The 25,388-nt window shown below is 38.7% G+C and overlaps 2 protein-coding genes across 6 annotated transcripts in view; both read left to right on the forward strand.

Moving 5' to 3' along the window:
* The window catches only part of piwil2 (piwi-like RNA-mediated gene silencing 2), a 40,880-nt gene extending 33,016 nt beyond the window's left edge, over positions 1-7,864 (forward strand). Inside the window, exons 15-23 of the mRNA XM_067439389.1 lie at positions 632-745; positions 1,283-1,471; positions 1,727-1,828; positions 3,384-3,500; positions 4,048-4,136; positions 6,498-6,603; positions 6,792-7,045; positions 7,200-7,307; positions 7,416-7,864. Coding sequence (XP_067295490.1) covers positions 632-745; positions 1,283-1,471; positions 1,727-1,828; positions 3,384-3,500; positions 4,048-4,136; positions 6,498-6,603; positions 6,792-7,045; positions 7,200-7,307; positions 7,416-7,572 — 1,236 coding nt within the window. The 3' untranslated portion in view covers positions 7,573-7,864. The remainder of the gene's footprint in view (positions 1-631; positions 746-1,282; positions 1,472-1,726; positions 1,829-3,383; positions 3,501-4,047; positions 4,137-6,497; positions 6,604-6,791; positions 7,046-7,199; positions 7,308-7,415) is intronic.
* Positions 7,865-11,083: 3,219 nt separating this feature from the next.
* The window catches only part of slc39a14 (solute carrier family 39 member 14), a 38,646-nt gene continuing 24,341 nt past the window's right edge, over positions 11,084-25,388 (forward strand). Inside the window, exons 1-2 of one of the 5 annotated variants that reach the window (XM_067439395.1) lie at positions 11,084-11,250; positions 24,788-25,082. In XM_067439395.1, coding sequence (XP_067295496.1) covers positions 24,813-25,082 — 270 coding nt within the window. In that variant the 5' untranslated portion in view covers positions 11,084-11,250; positions 24,788-24,812. Of the gene's footprint in view, positions 11,251-11,363; positions 11,436-12,975; positions 13,200-14,179; positions 14,263-24,787; positions 25,083-25,388 lie in introns of those variants that run through there. The other 4 variants (XM_067439397.1, XM_067439394.1, XM_067439393.1 and 1 more) reach the window with 4 other exon arrangements.

Below are 25,388 nucleotides of genomic sequence, written 5' to 3' on the forward strand. Positions count from 1 at the left end.
CCCTCCCCCCCTCCCCAAATAATCCATAATTATCCCCAAAATTCATAATCAAATTACTAAGCAACCCTGAATGCAATAACACATTCTGTTTTGCTGTTAGAGATCCATATCCTGACTGAAACACAACAGGACCTGACTAATGTTCCTGTGCAAATTTGGTTTTGTTTCTGTGCAAATTATGGTTTTGTTTCTAAAAAGTCTGGTTCCTTTTTAAATGAAAGAAATATATTATTATTATTGTTATAATGCACTTGTTTTTAGTCAGGACCTTTATGGTTTTGTGCGTGTTTGTGCACTCGCTTGGACAAAAAAATGGGTGGACAAAGAAAACGGGTGAATTCAGGCATTATGGTGTCCATATATATTTATTTCTCTTTAAAACCTGACATAGTAAAAGAACTTAGTTTCAGCTAAAAAAAAATTAAGCCTTAATTTTATCAAATGCAAATAATTGTAAAGAGTCAATGATATTGACACAGGTCATATATGGTCATATGTGTACATCGGTGTTGTTCACCCTTAATTAACTGCATTAACTGTATTGATTGGCTTCCAGTCTTTTTCGTTCATCATGATTCATTGGTGTGTTTGTAGCTCACCTGAATTACTTAAATGTTTTGTTTCTGCAAAGACTCAAGGAAGAACTCTGCCCAGCGAGACCATCTGCTTGCATACTGCCTCTTTTGTCACATCTCCGTCAGTAGACTGGTCCAGAGAGGTGGTTCGAGACCCCTCCATCAGCACTGTGAGTAAACACAACCAAACTGGTCTGTTGTAGTGAAACAACCATAACGCTGGACTAACAGTGATTTCTGAACAAAATGATCTGAAACATAAAGATGGACCAGTGCAGTCTGATTCCTGGACATTCTTATGTGCAGATTTGTTGTACTGACTCAAAAGCATACTACTGTACCAGTGTAGTCTGTTTTCTTAACCAGCAGACTTTATATAAACTATAAACTGGTTTGTTGTAGTTCAACAAAAACATACTGTAGGACGAATGTAGTCTGATTCCTGAACATAATGACTCTTATTTCAGCAGGTTCAAAAACATACAGCTCCCGTGTATACTGAATCTTGAATTAATAACTCTTATTATCCATTTTGTATGTATATACTCAAATTAAACTTTAAAAAAGAAGATAACTATGCTGCAAAAAATATGTCTTTTGCTGTTTTGAATGTGACAATCTAATTTGAAAGCCCCAATCTTTCACACTGCACCCAAGTTGTAGTTAATTATCTCTCTGTCTTGTGTCCCATAATTCCTCTCTGCCAGGTCCCTCTGAACTGCTGGGCTGTTTTCTTTCCCCGACGGGCAACCGATCAGGCAGAGGAGCTGGTGAACACTTTTACTAGGGTAGCTGGACCTATGGGCATCAGAGTTGAGCGGCCCATCCGCGTAGAGCTACGGGATGACCGAACTGAGACCTTTGTCAAGACCATTCACTCTCAACTCGCCAGTGAGGTGAGGAAGAAAATTAGACTTGATAAGCTAGATTTGAAAAATTGTAATGAAAGAGCTTTAAGAAATGTACAATTTTCTTGTTACTCTTTATTATTCTTTACTTGGATCCCCATTAGCTTCAACAAAGTGGTTGCTAATCTTCCTGGGGTCCATATATAGTTACTCTCCAAGGCTTTGTAGCATATTGAATATTATCTACACATTATAGTATATATAAATTTTGTTCTTAATTTTGCTTTAATCTTTTTTTTTTAGCCCCGTGTGCAGCTGGTTGTGTGCATCATGACTGGAAACCGAGATGACCTGTACAGCGCCATCAAAAAGCTTTGCTGTATCCAGAGTCCAGTACCATCACAGGTTTCAGTGAAACACGTCTTTGCATTTTATAGTTAATTTGCTGATTTTTAAACCAATCAATTTAAACAAAAAAGTTTCATATTAAAAGCAAGGCTGCAATTATTTTATCAAAACAGTACTATTGTGAAATACAGGGAAATTACAGTTTAAAATAATTATTTATTTTCTAAAAACTACTATTATAATATATTTTAAAATGTAATTTATTCCTGTGATGCAAAGCTGAATTTTCAGCAGCCATTATTACTCCAGTCTATGGCGTCACATAATCCTTCATAAAGTAATTCATAACATAACAGTAATTTAAATGTTTTAAACACCTTTTATTTTGAAAATGTGGCATATTTTCATGTAAAACAGAATATACACGACCAAGCATAACGTTATGACATATTGTCCTCAAAGTTGATGTGTTAGAAGCAGTAAAAATGGCCAAATTGCAATGGCTAGTCGACTGGGTCAGAGCATCTCAAAAACTGCAGCTCTTGTGGGATGTTCCCGGTCTGCAGTGATCCGTATCTTTCAAAAGTGGTTCAAGAACAGTGGTGAACTGGCGACAGGGTTATGGGCGGCCAAGGCTCATTGCTGCATGCGGCTGGCCCGTGTGGTCCGATCAAACAGATGAGCTTCTGTAGCTCAAATTGCTCAAGAAATGAATGCTGGTTCTGATATAAAGGTGTCAGAAGATAAACAGTACATCGCAGTTTGTTTAATATGGCGCTGCATAGCCGCAGACCAGTCAGGGTGCCCATTCTGACCGCTGTCCACCACCGAAAACGCCAACAGAGTGGGCAAGTTAGCATCAGAAAGGGACCAATTTAGTTACTGCCATCAATGTGGATGTTACTTTGACACGTACCACCTACCTTAGAATTGTTGCAGACCATGTACAACCTTTCATAGAGACAGCATTCCCTGGTGGCTGTGGCCTCTTTCAGAAGGATTAAGCAAAAATGGTTCAGGAATGGTTTGAGGAGCACAACGAGTTTGAGTTGTTGACTTGGCCGAGCACCTGTGGGATGTGCTGAACAAAAAAGCCTGATCAATTGATCCCCCACCTCACAACTTACAGAACTTAAAAGATCTGCTGCTAACATCTTGGTACCAGATACCACTGCACACTTTTGAGAAGTCTAGTGGAGTTCATGCCTCAACGGATGAGCTAAAGGGGGACCAACACAATATTGGTAAGGTGGTCATAATGTTATGCCTGGTAGGTGTACAACATGAAGAAATCTATAGGGCAATGCCATATTTTTAACCGTCATTATTTTCTGAAATCAATTCTTATGTGATTTGAATCTGTAAATAATTCCACATTTGTGGCAAACAGCATATATTTGTATTAGACATTCCATACAAACAAGATCATTGCTAAATGCACAATGAATTCAGTCCAGACTAAAAAAAAGTCTAGCCACAAAATATATATATATAAACTGCATGTTTCAGAAAGTGCAAGGTGCACGTGACCAGATGTTTCAGCACAGTGCTTTCTTCAGTGCTGTTAGACATTCCATATCATGTCTGAATCTCAGTAACTCTCATTTCATAGGCCATTAACGTGCGGACCATCTCCCAGCCACAGAAACTCCGCAGCATTGCTCAAAAGATCCTTCTGCAGATTAACTGCAAACTGGGAGGAGAGCTGTGGACGGTGAATGTTCCTCTGGTAAGTGTGTGCGAATCAGACCTTTTGCCCACGGGTGGCCCTGGAGTTACTGTACTATGTGTCTCTCTCGATTAAATAACAAAAATGCTCAAGTAAATATGCTTAGATAAATATTGAGTTTCGGGAATGAACCTGAAAATGGTCACTACACAGTAAGAACCGATATACAATAGCTAGGTGTGATCATTTTCTAATGTTTATTATTTTTAACGCATTGGTTATCAAGTTTCATGGCTTCACATCCTGACTAGTGTATAAAACTGTTCCTCCATATTTTAGGAGACATTACTTCAAAAACTAGCTGCCACAAACTCATTAATAGTCTTGAGTTGGCAGGAAAACATTAAAATGACATTAATATTAGTATTTTCAAATCATTTCTTTGTAATCAACTTTTCACACTTTAATTATCTTTGCCCTTTAACCAGAAGTGTCATTCATTATTCCTTCTGAAGGGTAATGATGTTGGATTATAGCAGAAAATAAATATCAGCAAATGGGATTAACTAAGATGAGAACCTATAACCACAAATTGTCATTTGAACAGAAATACCTGATGGTGATTGGGGTGGACGTTCACCATGACGCAAGCAAGAAAAGCAGATCTGTCATGGGCTTTGTGGCAAGTCTCAACAGGTAATGTTATGAAATATAGTGCAGTTGGATTTAACATCTCAAATCACAAAATACACACACTATCATTCAAAAGCTTGGGGTTCTTTTATGCTTATCAAGACTGCATTTATTTGATCAAAAATACAGCAAAAACAGAAATATTGTGAAATATCACAATTTAATTCTCACATGATCCTCCAGAAAACTTGAGCACTGATGGTGTGAGGACCCTATTGTAATTGATCAGTCTATTATCATTCTTCTCCGAAATGAATCGCATTTTTGAGGGCCTAAAGGACCACAATGAGTAGTGTCCGTGACTCACCCATAGGATCCTGAAAAGCTGTTTTAATGACTTGATAGCGCCACCTATAAAATTTCAATTAAGCTCTATTTGCTCTGTTTTATGTTACGTGTATGATATTCGCTACACACATGTAACAGTCCAATACCTACAAAAAAGTCCTTGGGTGCAATATCTAAAACCCAACAGGAGGTGAGATATTTTGAATTTTCTGCAAAATATTTACTGTTTTTGCCATTTCCAGACATTGTACTTTAACAAACTCCTCCTTAAAAATGTAATCAGACCAACATCTTATTTGGTCAGTCTAATCTAAAGGCCTTGGTGATGTTAAATTGTGAAGATCTTGAGTTTTTGTCTAGCCTGGTTAAAACCAGGCCATTCTCAGTAGTAACTGAGTTATGGTCTGGCAAAGCTTCATACACAAATTATTTCCAAAGGGGCGTCACCAACGGAAGTCGCTCAAATGCCTCTGGGCGCAATTATATGGACCTAAAACCAATCAGAGCAATGAAGGAGATGACATATGCAGAGTGGAGAAACATCTAAGACTCTGACAGCAATTCTCTGTTTGTGGTTTCGAGGAAGATGTTACAATGGCTTCTAAAGACTTTTGCCTTTGTTGGTAAAGAAATATGATAATAGCTGGTGTCCACCGCCACTCCATCAACATTTTTGCCAAATTTGGAAACCCTAATAGCATCTCAGACCAATTGAAACCGAACCATCTCGTATTGATAGTCGAATAATAAACTTCAAGCTCTGATCGCATTTGCTAAAAAAATTCCAAAAACTAAAATACATTTTGGAAAAAAAAATATTTTAGTTTTTGGAAATTTGTCTCACAAACTTTCTTACATGCCTACCAGATCTAGTGTGACTGTGTGAGGAAATAAGCACAGAAAGGCCAGATCCAGAGCTGCTGTCAATGTGGTGTTAACACATGATCACACTCCCCATCCTCCTCATCAAAGTAGCCGGTGTAATCCACATCTGGTAGCCGAGTGTTGTTCTTTGCTCGGGTATTAATGAAAAGGAAAAGTTGAAATGGCTTAAAACAGACGCAATAGCTGATTCAAACGAGTGATGTTCCACGGCGGCATCCATCTTTGTAATGTACAAAACCTGCTTCAATGTCGCTGCGCTGTCGTCTTCGTATAAAGCTCGCCCCAACATTTCTGATTGGTGTCGCGATTTCAAGCCCAATTGAGACTACTTGCAGAGCAAATCTAAATTTGCTGGAAATTGTCTGGATTTCCCCAGGCTAGTTTTTGTCTGGTGGCCTGACAAAATGTGATGCTTCGCCATGAAACAGGAAGCTTTTGTAAGTCAGGCATACAATGTCTGATCTGGCCGAAACTTCACATGTTTGATAAGAATCCTGGCCTGAAGACTTCTACATGGCATTATTCACTTAGTCATAGCACCACCTGTTGGCAACAGGAAATGGCTTGCTTTACACTATTATTCACTCCCTGAAAACACATTTAAATATGCCATGAAATACCAAACATGCTAGAAACATGTTAAATCATGCAGCACTTAGCTAAGTACTAATGTATGCGATTAATGCCATGAAATTGTGTGCCTGACAACAACTTCCTATGTCCAGTCTGCCAGTCTGTCCAGTTCAGATTGTCGTTGAGGCACCTCTCTCTTTCTTGACCATACATGTTTGCATCCCTGTTTTGCGCAACGGTCTAAAGTTTCACACACTTTCACGTGTTTCTTCCATCTGCCGACGGGGTCGCAATTTCTCATTTTACCCGTTTTTGTGCGTACCCCTGGGTCAGAGCTTGTGTGAAGGACTGCACATTTTCCTTCCAAGTTTGCTTTTTATGAATACCAATTATTGCGTACAGAGCCGCGTACGCCTTTTGTGCATACGCAACATTAATAAATGAGGCCCCTGATCAGCTCTTCTGATTGGCCTTTATAGAGATCACTGATCAAACTAGATAGTTATTATAGGCAGATAACGATCGGAGCACCCTTAGCAGAAATTAAAATGTGCTTCTTATATGCAGCAGATGTGAGATATGTAAATCTGACCTAACCTTCTGTTTTCCCCGTTGTAGCATGCTGACTAAATGGTACTCCAGGGTTACCTTCCAAATGCCTCACGAGGAGATAATCAACGGCTTCAGAGTGTGTCTGTTGGCTGCCCTGCAGAAATACTATGAGGTGAAAAACTTATGAATATTAATCCGATAAAACATACAACAAGCTCTACAACAAATGTCAAATTACAGCTTTAGCCTTGTCTAAAGGGAGTCAGTCATAGGCAAAACTACTTTTTTTGCCATTTCAATACTCTACAGCTTTAGAGATCATATTTTTTGCTTGACCATCCTACCATTTTATATAAACAGGTGAACCACGCCTTCCCTGAGAAGATAGTCATCTATCGCGACGGTGTGTCAGATGGACAGCTTAAGACCGTGGAGCTTTACGAGATCCCTCAGATTCTGAAATGCTTCGAGACCATCCCAAACTACGAACCGAAGCTGGCTTTCATCGTGGTGCAGAAAAGAATCAGCACTACCCTGTACTCATATGGATCGGAGCACTTCGGCACCCCCTCGCCAGGAACCGTGCTGGACCACACCGTCACAAACAGAGACTGGTTGGTTTATAAGAGCTGAAGCTTGTACTCCACGGCCAGACTAGCAGTCTGCAACTAGATGTGCAAAGCATTACAGTGCTGAGATCTAGTCTAGCGCATTACCGGGAAGAAATAAAATGTTGTATATGATTTGACATGTTTCTCTTCTCTCCAGGGTGGACTTTTACCTAATGGCACATTCGATTCGACAGGGTTGCGGCCTGCCCACTCATTACATAGCAGTGTACAACACTGCAAACCTCACCCCTGACCACTTACAGAGGTAAGAAATTGGTTCTGGTTACCTGGTGTTTTTTAACTGAAGCTGTTCAGATGTTTCTATGCAGCGTACATATGGATCAAATTAAAAAAAGACTTGACTTTTTCACAGGTTGACCTTCAAGATGTGCCACCTGTACTGGAACTGGCCCGGAACGATACGCGTTCCTGCACCTTGCAAGTATGCCCACAAACTGGCCTTCCTGTCTGGCCAGTACCTCCATTCAGAGCCTGCTATCCAGCTCTCAGAGAAACTGTTCTTTCTGTGAATGAGACCCGTTCAGTGTCTGGACCCCAGAACGGGTGGGCTTCGTCTTTGAATCTTTGTCTTTTGTTCTTGCTTTTGTTTTAATAATGTTATTAAGAAGTAGTGTTCAAAATGTTCTTTGCATATAATCGAAAACGTCTAGAGTGTTTTTCTTTTTGTAACTCTTAGTTATTCACTTTTGTGGAACATTGCAAAATAAAGTGCATGCCACACTTTGTGTGTCTTTCTCAGCAGTGATTGCATGAAATGATGCTCAGGTGTGTAGCATGGCAGATTACGAGATGATTTGTTTTCTTATCTTGAATAAATTCAGTTTACATGAGCTAACAGTTAGCAATACTTCTACACAGCATTTATTCTTACATCATCTTAGTTAATGTTTATTTCAACATTTATTTCAGGAATAAAGATAAATCCTACACTAAACTATTTGCATCTGCATATAAACAATTGTATTTATTAACTATAACAAAAATGTAAATGCTGAAAAAATACATTGCTTATTGATATATCATATTAGCACATTTATTATCTAATGTTAACAAAAGACCTCCTGACTGACAGTCTGAAATTTCAGGGACTTTGCATTATGGGCTCAATGGAAAATTTGTATTAATAGAGGTATGTTTGTTTCCACTAGATGTCAGTGTTTTCATGATCAAGGTTTCTTTTTTAAACTAGCTAAAAAATGTAATCAGAAATGTATGATATAAATACAGATATTTTAGTGCAAACATTAAGTCAAAATGTATTCTAATAACAGCTATATGTAGACTTATCACTTGAATTAATGTCATTGGTATGTCTATAAGACTTTCATTGCACTACAAACCTCCATAACCTTTTGCTCAGCAGAAGTTTCACCTAGATCCCCAATTTCATAGGATGCCAGTAACACTTACTGTGACAGTAGAATGGTGTCCAACATGTGTGAAGTGTCAGGTGCCCCATGTACCCAAATTGAGATCCAGAACCTCCCTGGGTTGCTCAAAGCCATTTCCTGTCACTTGCCACTTGCAAGCAATCTAGCACCGTCTGAATGAGGTTTCTAAAGCACACCAACAAATAGGCTATGTATTGAAATTGCAACAAACATTTTATGTGTAAGATTACAGTTGGATGCCACTCAGTTAATTAGTCATGCAACATGATGAAGAGAACAAATTGGTTTGAACATTTTATGAATTAATAGCATGTCTGAATTCCTGTTCTTAAAGGCAGGGTATGCAATTTGGGCAACATTTTTATACTAGTTGAAAGTTTCGTCACATCTTAATAGTGCTAAAGGTGCAGTGTATAGTATTTATGAGGATCTATTGACAGAAAATGAATATAATATACATAACTATGTCTTCAGTGTTGTATAAAGACCTTACATAATGTACCGTTATGTTTTTATTACCGTAGAATGAGCCATTTCTATCTACATACACCGTGGTTCCCTTACAGTGAAATCACCATTTTGAGCCGTCATGTTTCTATAGTAGCCCTACCAAGCCTGCAGTCTCCTTCTCAGATACTGAAGCTTTTGCGTCTCGATCGCCCCCCGGTGACCAGTCCCAGTAAAGCCGCCCCTCTGTTTTCTAATGGACGCGAGGCAAACTAAACAATAATATTCTAATATTTTTTCCCCAAAGTTAGTTTATTTCATTGAAGGCAGTTATCATCACGATGATTTAATTTCAAGTGTTCGTTTTTAAAATAATTTTAATTTTAGTTAGTTATCTGATGCTTTAAAAACGGGGGGTGTAACGTCTTCTCTGAATGAAGTTGTCACTGAGGCACTAACAGACTTTTTTGAATTTTTGGGAGCAGATTGGTGCTTTAGCTTTAATTTCTACATTTCCATAACTGTTTATTTCACACCAACATAATTAATTGTTCTGCATTTGCGAGAGTGTGGGCGGGCTTTTGATATCGCGACTGTACTTCCTGCTCTACTTACTGCTCTCTACTGCGCAACTCCGGTCCTGAAATCGCTACTGCGCAGACTCGGTCCCAAGATGTCAGCGCCGTACACCCCGCCTGAAAGCTTCAAATATGGTAAGCTTTAACGGATGATGTCGAGTTGTCCATATTTTTTTACGGTCTATGAGCCCTACACGGACAAACTGCTAGTTACTCTGCTCTCAGCGATGACAACATTTTTGTCCTCTGTCGGCCACTGTAGCTTCTCTGTGCTTCAAAAGGGAGGGGTGAATGTTAGGTGATTGGAATTCACAACCTCACCACTAGATGCTGCTAAAATTTCACACTGCACCTTTAAGTGGTCTAAATGTATCTATATGTATATATTTCTTTCTGTGAAATCCGAATGCAATGATACAATGTCCTACCTGCCTGTCAACACATTTATTTCCTATACCTCTGCACCCTGCTCACACAGGCATCACGTCATCAGCACATTTCATGCTATGCAGAGTTAGACAGATGTCAGTCACGAGCACTGCCTGAGATTTCCATATAGGATCATCATTTTATCAGTAGTAATTCATCCAAAAAGAGACCAAGCTTGTCTATCCACTTTTGGAATTGATCTTTGTCAATGTTGACCACTGTGGACTGGACAGTTGGAATAAACAAGTACAATTTAACCATGAGGAACAACTTTGGTACAAATACGCTTACACTTGAAAGGAGCCACTCTTGAGCCATTTTTTTGAGAATCTCAGCAGATTCATCAGTTAATATCCTAATATTGTTGCTTGCTGAATATTCAGACATCCTACTTATTTTACGCACGGATTTGAAATACTATATAATAGGACAGTGCATGATCAGATTTCACACACACACACACACACACACACACACACACACACACACACACACATGAATACATTAAAAAAAATGTAAACATATTTAACCAAAATTATGAAAATCTTCAATTCTGAAACGCAAAGTTTGACCACAGAACGCATCTTCTCGATTCGAAATTCTCATGTACAATATTTAAAATGTAAAACATATTACGTCTTTTGAAATAGATTTGGGACAGATTTTGCTCTCTTCCTGTTGATTTAAAATAAAATAGATAGGCCTAATATTAAATATGGAACACTGTCCAGCTTTTGACATTATGAACTGAAAACGCGAGATTCCCCACGTGCACCATCTGTGACCAGCTTCCCCCCGAGTGCATTCAAAATCATCATCTTTTAACTACAACTAACTAACTAAACGGTAGGAGCGTTGAACTGCTCACGCACAACCTCGACTCAAAGTATACGTATAACCCAAACTCTCTTGACCTTTGTTTGGATGGCACTGGTGTAAATCGGATTCTCTACAACAAAAGGAGGAGGAAATAGGCAAAATGTAAATATTGCAATCATAAATATTAAATTAGGCTCCGAAGTTACTCCAATGAGATATGCTTATCTAATTAATATTAATGATTTTACGGTATCGCCTTCCAATGGCGAAGGTTTGGGATGCTGAATATTAAGTAGAATTCGTAATTTCGCGGGGCGGCGCTCACTAATGACGCCATCTACCCCCGCCCTGTGTGTTGGTTCCACGCTGCTGTCTTGTGAATGGGTCAGGACTACAAAAAAAAAAAATCCATCCGGCCTCTCGTTTTTTAACGGGTTGGTACACCCCCGTGTCCCTCTGTACATTCGGGACCGTCGGATAACGGACCTGTCACGCGCCTACATATCAAGGAATCTTAAAATTGGTGAGCGGCATCTTTTTTGTAATTTACGTTACTTTGCTATCTGGCTAACCATTAACCACGTCAAGGAGGTTTGCTGCCTCTACTGAGACTCGTGAGATCCGTGCGAGGATAAATCGTGTTATAAGCAATGCGTTATTACGGGTATTAGTGGATGTGAGCGTGTCTGACGCTGTAAATACACACAGGTTTGTTGATGGCCTGTTGTTAGCATAGATGATGTGATTGTTTATCATAATACGCAGAAGTATGAGTAACGTTATGTATGAGTATCATCAGTACTTTTCTCTTATAATTTGAGGTCGTTGCAGTTGACTGCCCATGGCCAACCACAATTCTGAGAGCGCTTAGTCTTTTCCACTGGTCTTATTACTAGTCCTGGTGATTATTATGAATATCACTATTATATAAGAACAGGCAGTGGGTAGTAAACTTGATCTATTTGTTGTCGTCTTAAATCGCCAAAGCGTTTTTTGTTTTCTGTGAAGTTTGATCTAATGGGATACTTTTGAAAGTTAGTAAGCTTTAGCAGCTCCAGCTGGTCGGGGATTTGTTTTTGTTCTTCTCACACGCTGTATGGATATGAAGTGTTGTTAGCAAAACAATTATTATTATTATTATTATTGAATCTTTATCTTTACTTGTCCAGGCTGTGGTTGTGATGATGATAATGTAATTAATTTTATTCTGTCCATTAACTGTGGAGTTGTTAAGCATTATTGTAATAATACAGTGTGTGATATTATTACATAGCTTGTGCTATAATGGATATATAAACAAGGTAAAGAGTAGCAATAATGCAGATATAAAGTGAAACAGATACAATTGCTAAGTTAACGAACATTTATTTAACATTATATTTAAGTTGATATAGAACAGGGTGAACAATGGTAATATAATGCAGATATAAAACATTTTAATGGTGGCAAATGAGACTGATAAAATTGCTAAGTTAATGAACATTTTCTTTGAACAAGTCACACAAATATGAAAAAAGCAACTGCCTTTATCAGTTGTTGAAGGTGTAAAGATTTTCAACATGTGACATTTTACTTCCGTTGGCTGATTAATTCACCTTAATAATAATAATAATATACATATATATTTACTTATCAAAATGACTTTCATAAATATTTGTTTAAGTATTACTAATATATTAAGTATATTATTATTAGTATTAATATTCATTCAGATTTCTTCTTGTCACAGTTTGTAATTATAATAAACATTTTAAGTAAATATCATGTTATTTTTGTAACTAAAATGTTTTACTTAAATTATTGTCGCCTAGAAATAGCTCTTTTTGAGAGTCTATAAATTATTCTAAAATGATTACAAAATGATTTTAACATCTCTACATAGATATATAGATAAGCTCACAGGCCAAAAAGGTGGGGAATCCGTGTCAATAAAACATAGTATATAATACATTTTAAATAAATAAATACTTTTGATTTATATTGAAATGTAACCGAGATTTTGTACTTTTGTCGCTGTTCTCTGATATAAATATGAAGATTACAGTAATCATCAGGGTTGGTTGCTTTGACTATCTTCAGTGGCCAAAAAAATTCTCACTAAATCCTTAGGGGGGGTTGTCGGGTTTGACGTATTGTGGAAAGCAGCAGAACTGCTTGTTATCCATTTTCCAGCTTAGTGGTTAGGCAAAGGTTTAATTAATGTTGGATGTTGATGCCTGTTTGTTGGTGGTAATTATTTTTGAGGATGCCCCCACTAACTGAAGAGAAGTGTTCTCTGGCATTACGTCGTTTTCTTTAATGACAGGTCTGATGATTTAATCACAGTGCCTCTGTTAACCTCATTGTCTCCTGTATAAAGGGGCTTTGATCACTGAGACCCTAGGCATTTGAAAAGTCCTGGACTGTATGTATCAATGGAACCAGCTGTTCAGAACTAAACAAGAACTTCTGTATCAAGTAGATGAGCAACAGGTAAAGTTATTGTTTTTTTTAAAACATTGGTTTTGCTTGAATATGCGAGTTAGTGACTATTCCAGAGCTTTTAATATTTGCTCCTGCTGTCTTGAATGAGGCCAGAAGCTGTCAGTCTACAGAATGATTCTTAGTCTTGCCAACAACAGCGTTCAAGAGAAGTTGTCAACTTCTCAAGTTGTCAACAGTCAGCAAATCGACTTTAACAAAGTCATAGCTCTCAAATTTCTTATAACCTTGAAGAGAGTTTGTTCTGCATGTCTTGCTGTACTTGCATTTCTGCGTTACAGTAAATTCTGATTGCATTGTGTCAGTGTGTCTAAAGAATTGTGGCTTCTTGTTACCAGAGTTTAAGAACAATCTTCCTTATAAACTGCATGTCCATAGCATACATATGTGGGACAAGTAATGTGCTAAAGTGAGTGCCTAATTGGTGTTTTCTAATCTTAATGGGATAGTTCTCCCAAAAATGATAGATATTTTGAAAACGAAAGCCCCAGTGTTACCTCAAAATATCTTCTGTGACAGAATTTTCAATTTTGATTGAACTACCCCTCTAACAATGTGGATATATTGTGCAATCATCATTACCAAGTTGTATAAAGGTGTGAGAGTTAAAGTGTTAGTAATAAACAGCCAGCAGGCTTGTGTGTAAGTCGTCTGTAATGCTAATCCAACCCAGCACTGCCTTCATGTGTTACTTAAACTGCTTTTCTCATATTTGGCTGGATTGGGTTGTTTTTGGAGTAAAAAGTATTATTATGTAGCTTGTATTGAAAGGCATATTACACAGCACACCCTTCCTGAACTTTGAAAAGCTTTTCCAGTGCTTTCCTTAGAGAGCGTTCCCTCTCTGTCACCTTTCCGTCGATTGTTTTCCCTGTTGTCTTTTCCTGGAAGTTCTGTGTATTCTTAGTGTCTGCTTGACAACAGGTGTCTAGTTGTTGATGACAACCTCTCTTGTTTTTTTTCCCCCGGAGTCATGCTATAAAACATGCCACGTCAGCGGAGTGAAGGTGTCTATAAAGTGGAAAGTTTTGCTCTCTTTTCTACTACTGTGCAGGTTAGTCTGCATTCCTAATCAGGAGACATTTCAGGTGAAATGTGAGTTTAAGAAGTCTCTGGCTTAAGTCATTTTAACAGTTGTGGTGCCATTTCTCTCTGAACTAAATAATTTCAAGATTTTAGGAATGACATGAATTAACAGTATAACAATAGTGTTTTTTATATTAAAAGAATATAAAAAAATGCAGTAAGCGATTCATGAGAGCCGATGTTGAAGTGTATGGGGGTCGATTTATTGCATTATTCCAAACAAATATATTCCACAAATAAATGTAAAGAGATTCATAAAAAATAAATAAATTTCCAAATCATTAGAATGAGATCCACAAATACACTCCTGAACAAAATCTTAAGACCAGGGATTCATTGCAAGTTTTACACATTGCGCACTTGTGGATCATAACCGGGTTGTAAGTGCTGCTTCAAAATGCCAAAAGAAGAAACAGGAGCAAGAGACAAAAAATAGAGAGTAGGCAATTTATTGAAAACTGCATTAGTTTGTTCATCAGCTGATCAAAAGTTTAAGACCATAGCCCAAAATAAACGCACAACAGTACTAAAAGTGTCAAAAAAGGACTCAAAAAAGGACTCAGTAGTGAGTAGCCCCACCGTTCTTGTTGATCAATTCAAAAACTCGTTTTGGCACGCTTGATGCGACTGTTTCCAGGAGGCTGGTGGGAAAGTTGCTCCATGTGGTGAAGATGGCTTCACGAAGGGCATCCACGGTCTGGAACTGACGTCCATTTTTGTGAACTTCCCTTGCCATCCATCCCCAAATGTTCTCAATGGGATTTAGATCAGGGGAACACGCAGGATGGTCCAAAAGAGCAACATTATTCTCCTGGTAGAAGTCCTCCGTCAGGCGGGCTTTGTGAATTGCAGCGTTGTCCTGTTGAAAGACCCAGTCATTACCGCACAGACGGAGGCCCTCGGTCAAGAGGGATGCCCGCTGCAACAGATCCACACAGCCAGTCGCCGTTTGACGCCCCTGCACAAAATGAGGCTCCATTTTCCCATTGAAGGAAAAAGCACCCCAGATCATGATGGAGCCTCTTCCACTGTGCCGCGTAGAAAACATCTCAGGTGGGATCTCCTTGTCATGCCAATAACGTTGGAAGCCATCAGGACCGTCCAGGTTAAGTTTTTTCTCATCAGAGAATAAAACTTTCTTCCACTTTTCAATGTCCCATGTTTGGTGCTCCCTTGCAAATTCTTAACGGGCAAGTTTGTGTCGTGGGAGGAGACGTGGCCTTTGAAGACGTTTTTTGTTCTTGAAGCCCTTCTCTAGCAGATGACATCTTCTGGTTATTGGGCTGCAGTCAGCACCAGTAAGGGCCTTAATTTGGGTTGAGGATCGACCTGTGTCTTCACGGACAACCCGTCGGATCCTGCGGTTCAGTGCAGGTAAAATCTTTTTGGGTCTACCACTTGACTTTTTTTGTCCCATAACTCTCAGGATTTTTTAAGAAATGTCTTACTGCGTCCAACCTCTGCAGCAATGGCGTGTTGTGAAAGGCCTTGCTTGTGCAGCTCAACAATCCTACCACGTTCAAGCAGTATGACTGCTTGAAGGACAATGCCATGAAAGCCATATTTTTGTGCAGATTTGACCTTTTTCTGGCTATGGTCTTAAACTTTTGATCAGCTGATGAACAAACTAATGCAGTTTTCAATAAATTGCCTACTCTCTATTTTTTGTCTCTTGCTCCTGTTTCTTCTTTTGGCATTTTGAAGCAGCACTTACAACCCGGTTATGATCCACAAGTGCGAAATGTGTAAAACTTGCAATGAATCCCCTGGTCTTAAGATTTTGTTCAGGAGTGTATATGCAATATGTGCATTGACTTCAACTAGGCTTTACAGTCGCATTTTATTCTGGGGAGAGATAAAGAATAATAATAATAAATAATAATAGATTTTATTTATAATGCACTTTTCATTCCGAAGAATCTCAAAGTGCAACAAAGGGGGGGGGGGGGGGGGATAACAACAAAAAATGAATAACAAGTAAAAATATAGAATACTACAAACAATCAACCAACACAGAAAACAGAACAGAAACAGAGCTGATGGTGAACAGAAACAGAGCTGATGGTGAACAGAAACAGAGCTGATGGTGAACAGAAACAGAGCTGATGGTGAACAGAAAACAGCTGATGGTGGAAGTCTCTGTTAGCTCCGCAGCACACTGTGGTCCACTCCATGTTTCAGATTTCTCCCAGCGGCAGTGTCCCGACGACATCGCCGAGGCACGACAGCTGAAGACCAGATGATGGGTCTTCTTCACGATGATTCAAACGATGGGGATCGCTGCAGCACCATGCAGGAGGCAGAACATTCCTCCGGGCACTTCTGTGGACACACCGGGGCCGGCGCAGATGTCCAAGCCGCTCCACGGTCGCAATGCAGGACGGAACAGCCGGCGCAGCCGAGAAGCAGAACATCCCAACATCATGCCGGACGCCGATTACGATGGCCCAGATGACGCTAGCCCGGTGCAAACTTCAGCCACCATGCAGCCCAAGCCCAAGGGAGACCACCAGTGAGCACCCGCGGCGAGAAACATCAAATGTCCTCCCAACCAGAAACCAACCGCAGCAATTCAAACGTAACTTAAACATTAGAGAAGCGGTGGAAAACGACGAAACGACGAACAACGTTCTCTCAACGACCTCTCAGTGGCTGCCAGCAATCAGCAACAGTCCCAATTGTAGCTCTGACTGTTAGACTAGTCACAAACATAAGGACATAAAATAAAATGTAAATCTAATAGTACATTAACATGATTTGTTGTGGGTGGAGAAGCGGCGAACAGACAACGCCAGCGTCCTCTCCCCAGCGTCCTCTCCCCCAAAGAAGAGACAACATTAATCTTCATTTGGGTCACGAGAGTACGACATAGGATTTTACAGCGTTGAGTGTTGTTGCCAATCACGTGCATTTCTATTGAAAATAATAACCAATCATATGGTTAATTGACCATGAATGAGAATCCTCTCAGTATCGATCAAAACAAGTTTTATTCAGTCTCAAAACGTTGAATTACTTTTAGTGCAAGTTTACTTTTTACACGAATCTTCCCATTATATGTACAAAACCTCTCATCATTATAAACAAAGCACAGACACTGTTTTAAATAAAGATTTATTATGAAGTTTAGTCAGATCTTTTGTTAGGCTTTGTAATGTTCCATACAATTAGCCTATATATTTAACATTCCAGTACAAAAAAAGTAACAAAAGTAGATATTTTAATTATATAAATTTGATTAACTATAAAAATGAATTCAAAATAGAGGGGAAAAAGGCTAATGAGCCAATAAGTGTTACTCATCCGCCATCTACTGGCATAGTGTTTTTTTAATTTTTTTTATTATTTTGTTTACGTCGTCAAAGGGTACGGTTACTTCAGCGATTAGCATATGGCTTTGTATCAGTAGAAACCCTGGAGTATATTCAAATGATTGTGCTTTCCCCCCTCATATCCCCCTGAGACAGGAGATTTATGCATATTATTTCTGGAAAATTTCCTCGTGACGCAAATAGACGATATTTGCGTCACGAGAGGAATGTTTGCCCAGAGGCTAAAGACTACAGCCAGCAGAGGGAGCCATTTCCGCATGTTTTCAGATAGAGATCACACTCACAGCTCAGCTCAGCTACAGTCATTTATATAAACGGATGCTAAGCAATGTTAGTGTTTTAACTTCTCAAATTAATTTCTATGAAAGTTAAGCTTCCAAAGGCATGAACTGAAAACGCGTTGTAAATGTATGCCGCGAATGTGGTCGCGATTACCTAAGATCTCATCACGAGAGCTCATCAGCTCATTTATGACATTAAATGTAATCTGACTCCCGCTGCGTTAGTGCTGTGAGACTCACGCGGCGACTCAATCGTTATATTGAACAGACACGTTCAGTATTTATTTGTACTTTATAAACTCAGTCACAGTAATCCAGTAGGTGGCTTTGGGAATGGCCTCCCAGGGCAGCAAAGCATTCTGGGAATTGTAGTCTTTCATCCCCATGAGACAATTTCACATTTCTACTACCGTTCATGTGCTTCTCATTTACATCTGAGCTTGTGTCCTTCACTCGTTCATGTCCTTCTCATTTACATCTGAGCGCGTGTCCTTCACTCGTTCATGTCCTTCTCATTTACATCTGAACGCGTCCCTTTGACGCACAATACAGCGGGGTTGAACGTTTATATGGTTGTTGGGCAGAGTATTCTTGAGTGCATTATAAAAAAGTATTCATTGTTAATAAATTATTATTTACGATATTTTGAAGCATGCCCACGATAACAATATGCAGTAACTATTTCGGGACCGGAGTTGCGCAGTAGAGCGCAGGGAGTAGAGCAGGAAGTACAGCTGCGATATCAAAAGCCTGCCCACACTCTCACAGATGCAGAACAATTAATTATGTTGGTGTGAAATAAACAGTTATAGAAATGTAGAAATTAAAGCTAAAGCTCTAATCTGCTCCCAAAAATTTGGCTGGCTGTAGAAAAAAGTCTGTTAGTGCCTCAGTGACAACTTCACTCAGAGAAGCCGTCAGTCTCAGCTGTCAATTATGACGTCACACCCCCCGTTTTTATAGCATCAAATAACTAACTCAAACTAAACTTATTTTAAAAACGAACACTTAAAATGAAATCATCGTGATGATAACTGCCTTCAGTGACATAAACTAACTTTGGGGAAAAAATATTTGAATTGTAATTTTATTATTTAGTTTGCCTCGCGTCCATTAGAAAACACAGAGGGGTGGCTATACTGGGACCGGGGGGAGGGGGGGGGGCAATCGAGGTGCGAAAGCTTCAGTAAATGAGAGGGAGACTGCAGGCTTGGTCTGGAGCTGGTGTGCGGCTGGTAACTACAACCAACTCTTGCTTGCTACTCTTGTGTGCTGTATGATTTTTTTTCCCGTCCTTGTCTTTTGTTCATCATTTTTGTTTTATTTTTAAGCATTGGGGGGATGATAACAGGACATCCCTCTTGCATTGCATGTTCAGGCATTTTGGGGATGGAGCAGTTAAGGGAGTGTTGTGTTTGTTTAGGTTGATTCCAAATATTAAATGTTTTTTAGAAATCGCTTGCTTCATTTTTAACTTGGATTATTAAATGATGTTAATAGGTCGTGTTTTTTGTTTTGTTATCTAAACTATTAATATCTATTAATTTTGCATTTCAATTCATGTTAAATACACTGTATCTTACCACAGGTCCTTTGGAAATGAGCAAGACCTACCATGCTAATTCTAAATGATAATACACTTGCATTGTTTCAGACATGATGCAGGGGCAATAGCTATACAATCTCACTTTAGACTGAATGCCAGACATTCTTCTGTATGACTTATCTTGTCTCATGAAATAGCAGCAGTCCACAAGGACCTTTTCTGGCAGGGTCATTATAACCCCATGCCATTATCTGAGATACAATACTGCTGCTGGAAATCATATCAGTGCATTGTTGTGATGGTGTTGAGATGTGATGGCTTCTTTCAGTAAACACATATAAATGCTGGTTTTAGGTGAGCTGAGGATTAACTTTTTGTATCAGCGAAAAGATAACGATATGTAAATTATTCTGTAGACCATATGGCCAAATCAAAATTCACTGCTAATGTGCAAGTAGGGTTGTCAAAATTACCAGTACTTTATTTAGGGAAATTAAATGTACTTTCAGAGTTCGATTGCCTGCCCTGGACCGAAGCCAAATTTGATTACTTCCACTGCCCCTGCTGGTCTGTGTTCATGTTATATTATTTGGGTCTGAACTGGGGTGCATTTGTGTCATCAAAGCAGCAGCTGTTTAACCCTTTGCTTGGTAACGACTGCTAGCGAGAAGGTGGGAAAGGGCATGCCTTGCTCACTTCACTTATATATTTTTGTTTTTAAACCATTGGCTGTGTTACCAAAGCTTCAGTACGTAATGGCACTTGCGTGTATCTGCTGAGAATGTGCTGCAAATGCTCTAAAGAATGCTGAAGACGAGCAGAAATTATACAGATCTCTGCTTGCAGTATGTCAGGAAAATGAGTGAAACACTCACAAACTTTTTTAAAAAAAATCAAATCAGACGTCATTAATAGCAGTTCACTTTTAGTACCGCGATTTTAGTACAGTTGTGTTCTGATCAGCAGCGAACCGTACTGGAATTCACATGAAACGAACCTCAGACCATCTTTTAAAGCGGACTCGGCTACAGTTTGCGGGTGCGCATCCGAGTTCGGAAGACCGCGTTCACATCGTCCAAACGAACCGAACTCTGACGTCAGTTGAGCCCGGGTTTGAAAATATGATGATACCAGCATTTCTGCAGTGCCAGTAGTACTGAGTAATGTGTTTCTTTGGTATCAGCTGCTTTTAAATGCCAAAGATTTCTGTTTACAATGTGTTTTTGAATCGTTGATCACTGTAGCCAATCACAAACATATCTATTGAGCATGTGCAGTGTCTCAGAATGCATTCAACACCGCTCATAACACTGGAGTTTTAATTCACCGTGATCTTTGGAGTTCTGCATGTTCTCAAATCCTTTTATTATTACCAACAAGTGTAAATGCGATGTAAATAAATGATTCATTGTGCAGAGTAGACAGCCTTTTACTTGTTTTGCTGGAGTGTAGATCTCAAATGATTTGACAGCTTTAGTGATTATAAACAAAGAGCTCTTTGCTTACTTTCTGCTTGTAAGTTAACCCATATACAGTTTGGAAAAAAAGTTTTGTTTTTCATGCTGCTCAATACACTACAAAATTTTTAGCTTTACAACTGTATTTATATGTGTCATTGAATCTGAAACTGCAATAATTGACAGTGATATAACCATAGCAACAGACAAAACAATCTGATATTGTCATTAATTTCTCACCCTCACGTTTCAAACCTATAATCTTTAGTTTATCTTCGGAACACGAACAAATATATTTCTGATGGAATCTGAGAGCTTTAATGTTTTTCGGGTAAATCTAATTGTTTTCAGGTACAGACATTGAATAACCAAATATAAAATAGCACTGCATCTTCACTGTAATGAAATATAATTAATTAATAAATACAATTTAACTGTTAAAGCTGCAAAAGTAATTTTTCTCTTTTATTGCTTGATTAATATTAGTGGCAAACAGCTTTAAAGGGTTAGTTCACTTAAAAATAAAAAATTCTGTCATTAATTACTTACCCTCATGTCGTTCGACACCCGTAAGACCTCCGTTCATCTTCAGACACAAATGAAGATATTTTTGTTAAAATCCGATGGCTCAGAAAGGTCTTTATTTGACACTAATGTCATTTCCTCTCTCAAGACCCATAAAAGGCACTACAGTGGCTCTACAATAATTTTATGGAGCGATGAAAATTTGTTTTTGTGCGTGTAACAGAGGCCAGCTAGTAGTAGTTGCTTTGCGAGTAAACCTCACTCCTCTGACCTCAAGAGACGCTCTAGTGACTGACGCTAGAGGTTGCAGCCTTTAGCCTCCTTGTTAGAGCGTCCAACTCTCATGCCGGCAGACCCGGGTTCGAGTCCCGGTCCGAACAGTAGGGGTTACATTGGTGCCGTGACCCGGATAGGAGTGAGGTTTAGGGGGGTGAGTGTAACAGAGGCCAGCTAGTAGTAGTTGCTGTGCGAGTAAACCTCACTCCTCTGACCTCAAGAGACGCTCTAGCGACTGACGCTAGAGGTTGCAGCCTTTAGCCTCCTTGTTAGAGCGTCCAACTCTCATGCCGGCAGACCCGGGTTCGAGTCCCGGTCCGAACAGTAGGGGTTACATGCGCAAAAAAATAAATAAATAACAATATATATATAGTGATGGGCCGATTTCAAAACAAAGTTTCGAACCATTATGAATCAGCATATCGATTCATGATTCTGATCGTGTGTCAAACCGCCAAACTGCTGAAATCACGTGACTTTGGATGATCAGAATCATGAATCGATACACTGATTCATAATGGTTTGAACCTTTGTTTTGAAATCGGCCCATCACTATATAAGTCATTATTTAGTTGTTGTTTTTTTGTGCACAAAAACTATTCTTGTCACTTCATAAAATTATTGTATAGCCACTGACTTTGTAAAGATGTCTTTAGTGCCTTTTATGGGTCTGGAGAGAGGAAATGACATTGGTGTCAATGAAGGCCTTTCTGAGACATCGGATTTCAACACAAATATCTTCATTTGTGTCTGAAGATGAACAGAGGTCTTACGGGTGTCGAACGACATTAGGGCAAGTAATTATTGACAGAAATTTCATTGATTTATGGGTGAACTAACCCTTTAAGGCTGCTGTCATTTTGAGATGAATGCCCAGTTCTTAATTTTTTTATAACTGACTGTGTTTATAAGGGTACTTGAGACGGGCATTTTGACTTTTGCATGCACGTATCCGGTCAAGCTCAAAAGATTTTTGAATTCGGTGTTTACGTGCTGTCTGTTTGCACACAGAAAACAATGCACAAGTTCCAGTCTTCCTGTGTTTAATGCTTAAACTGACAGGATTTTAAAACACAATAAACTTCCACTCTCTAATGGTTAAACTTTGCAATTAATCCACGAATCGTTTGCATTCCGACCGAGACGGAACTGATCAATTACGATCCCTACACTTGATATCCCACATCCTGCGATGTGACTATATTGATGCTAAAACGATATATCATGCAGCCCTAGATTTCACACAATGTTGTCAAAGGTGTCTGCTGTACTACAGCAGCACACCTTGCTTTTTGGAGACCGTCATAAATTATCAATAAGCCATCAAGGATCACATTTCCTCTGTCTCTCCAAACCATGCGCTTAAGCATAGTCAGCATACCCCAACCAACATCAGCATGGTGCGGTTAACCTCTCCTTTTGTCGCACCCTGCTGTTTTTGATAAACATTCTCATGCACATTTACACACACACACAGTAATATACACCCTTTTCATGAGTCAGGATTGCCTCATGTGTCATGCTGAAGAATAAATATTGGATCAGATACATTTCATAAAATACAAAATAAAAAACCATTATTTACTTCCTCTTACTCATATTGGTGGCAATCAGTATTGGCCTTAGTCAACAGGTTTTACTTCTCTTTCACAAGCACACATTTGACTGCTCTTTAAAGATGTTCATTGTCTTTGCTCTTTGTTTTCTTTGCTCCACAGTCAGCCAAGGACCTGGCTTGTTAAGGTTAAGCAAGCTTAGTCGTGGCTGATTTTTTGAGTGCCATTTCTCGAAGGTCCTTTGTGAAGATTTAATGGTACTTGATTATTGTATATTGAGTTTAGTTGTTTTGTTTTTTACCAAAATTTACCCTGGTGCAAAGGAGTCATGGGCCACGTACAAACTGTAAAGATTCAGGAGCGGAAACCGCATTTGAATATGGGAGAGAATCCCTCATAATCGTTTTGTGTCTGTAATTTTACAAAAATAATATTACAGTGACCAAAGACTTATGCGAAGTGCCTGTGTGTTCACTTAATTTTTTCCTTATAATAGCTGAACCAACTTTAAATACTTAAAATAAAGAGTAAGGCATCATTCGGATCTTTCAGAACTGTAAAGAGTTTACTTGTATTTTTATTTTATTTAAAATCACAATAAAAACAGAGCATTGCACTTTTGTAAAATAAAGAAAACTAACAAGATGCCCCTTTCTGCCCTCTCGTTTTCCTTTCCATGAACTTGTTTATGCTGCGCGTCATAAAAAAATGAACCGAAACGCAGCATACCGTATAGCCTAAAGATGTCCATATTTGTTTTCCAGGGGTTTAGATAATGTGCAGATAAAGGCATAAACAACATTTATATGAGTGAAATATATTTCACAAATAGATAAATTGTGAACTTGATATATAATACAACATTTACATTTACTTTAGGCAAGGCAAGTTAAGCTATAGCACATTTCATACACAATGGTAATGAAAAATGCTTTATACAGAAAAGGAATTCAAATATTTATAAGAAATAAAAAATAAGTTCCTCTATCTTTAGATTCATTTCAATTAAGCCTGGATCATGTCATGTTTATCAAAAAATATTTAATTGGATGTAATGTTTTTTTATTTTATTTTTATTATTAGTTTCAACAACTCTTGGCTGAAACATGTTGGTAGCTAAAATTTTGGAAGAATCCTCACTAATATAATTTGCTTTATGGTGGTTACTTTGCTTGATAGCTGCTCTGTAAATCTCAAAGATAATTTTCATAATCTGGCTCCCCATCTACAACAGGACCCTTAGGGACCTGTTCAGAAGGGGCCCCTTTGGGGCCAATTAACTAATGTTTGTGAGTCACATCATGTAAGAAGTTCATTCATTTACAACTGTTTTTTGTGGTTTAAAAAGATCTATATGTATATGTGTGTATATGTATGTATATTTAATATGTATAATCTTAATATGGGTGATACTATGGGTTTCTCTGAAAGATAACCTTCATGATGGCCATCTGTGATGTAATTCTTATTCATTTACCTTGTTTTCTCAGCATTACCCCTCTTTCTATTTGTCTACGCAGTGCTCAACGTGTTGCTGGTAGAGTCATGACCCTGAGACAAGCCAATGGCTGCATACAGCTGACCTTGACCATTAGCCTGACCCTGACTCTAGGCCTGCTGCAATGGCCAGTAGGAGATGTTAGTGGTCAGGATGAACTTTCTCCTACTCAAGTCCTTCAGGAACTACTAACACGCTATGGTGACAACACCAGCATCTCTGTCCCTCAGCTCCGACGACTACTCATGCGGTTAAATGGAGGGCAGAGTGGAGACCATGATGCACAACCACAGCCCACCAAAACCAATGGATCAAAGGTGAGTCAAAACGGTTACAGAAAATGTTACAGGATTTAGTCTTTAAATATATATATTTGTTTCCCAGAGAGCATTTTCACACGTCTAACTGGCTTTTGGAACTTCAGTGAATCTGAGTTGCTTTTTTCTTGCACACACAAATGCATGCATATTTTTGAATTTTGTTCAATGTACAATGTATTTTAATATGAAAATCAAGTGTATGGAAAATACTAGGCATTCGCCTGCCTATGCAAAAAATATATATATATCTCAATTTCCCACCCTCTTTTTAATGTTTTTTAAATAATTTTTTTTATACTTATA

Source organism: Pseudorasbora parva, chromosome 3 (assembly GCF_024679245.1).
Source record: "Pseudorasbora parva isolate DD20220531a chromosome 3, ASM2467924v1, whole genome shotgun sequence".
Taxonomy (NCBI): domain Eukaryota; kingdom Metazoa; phylum Chordata; class Actinopteri; order Cypriniformes; family Gobionidae; genus Pseudorasbora; species Pseudorasbora parva.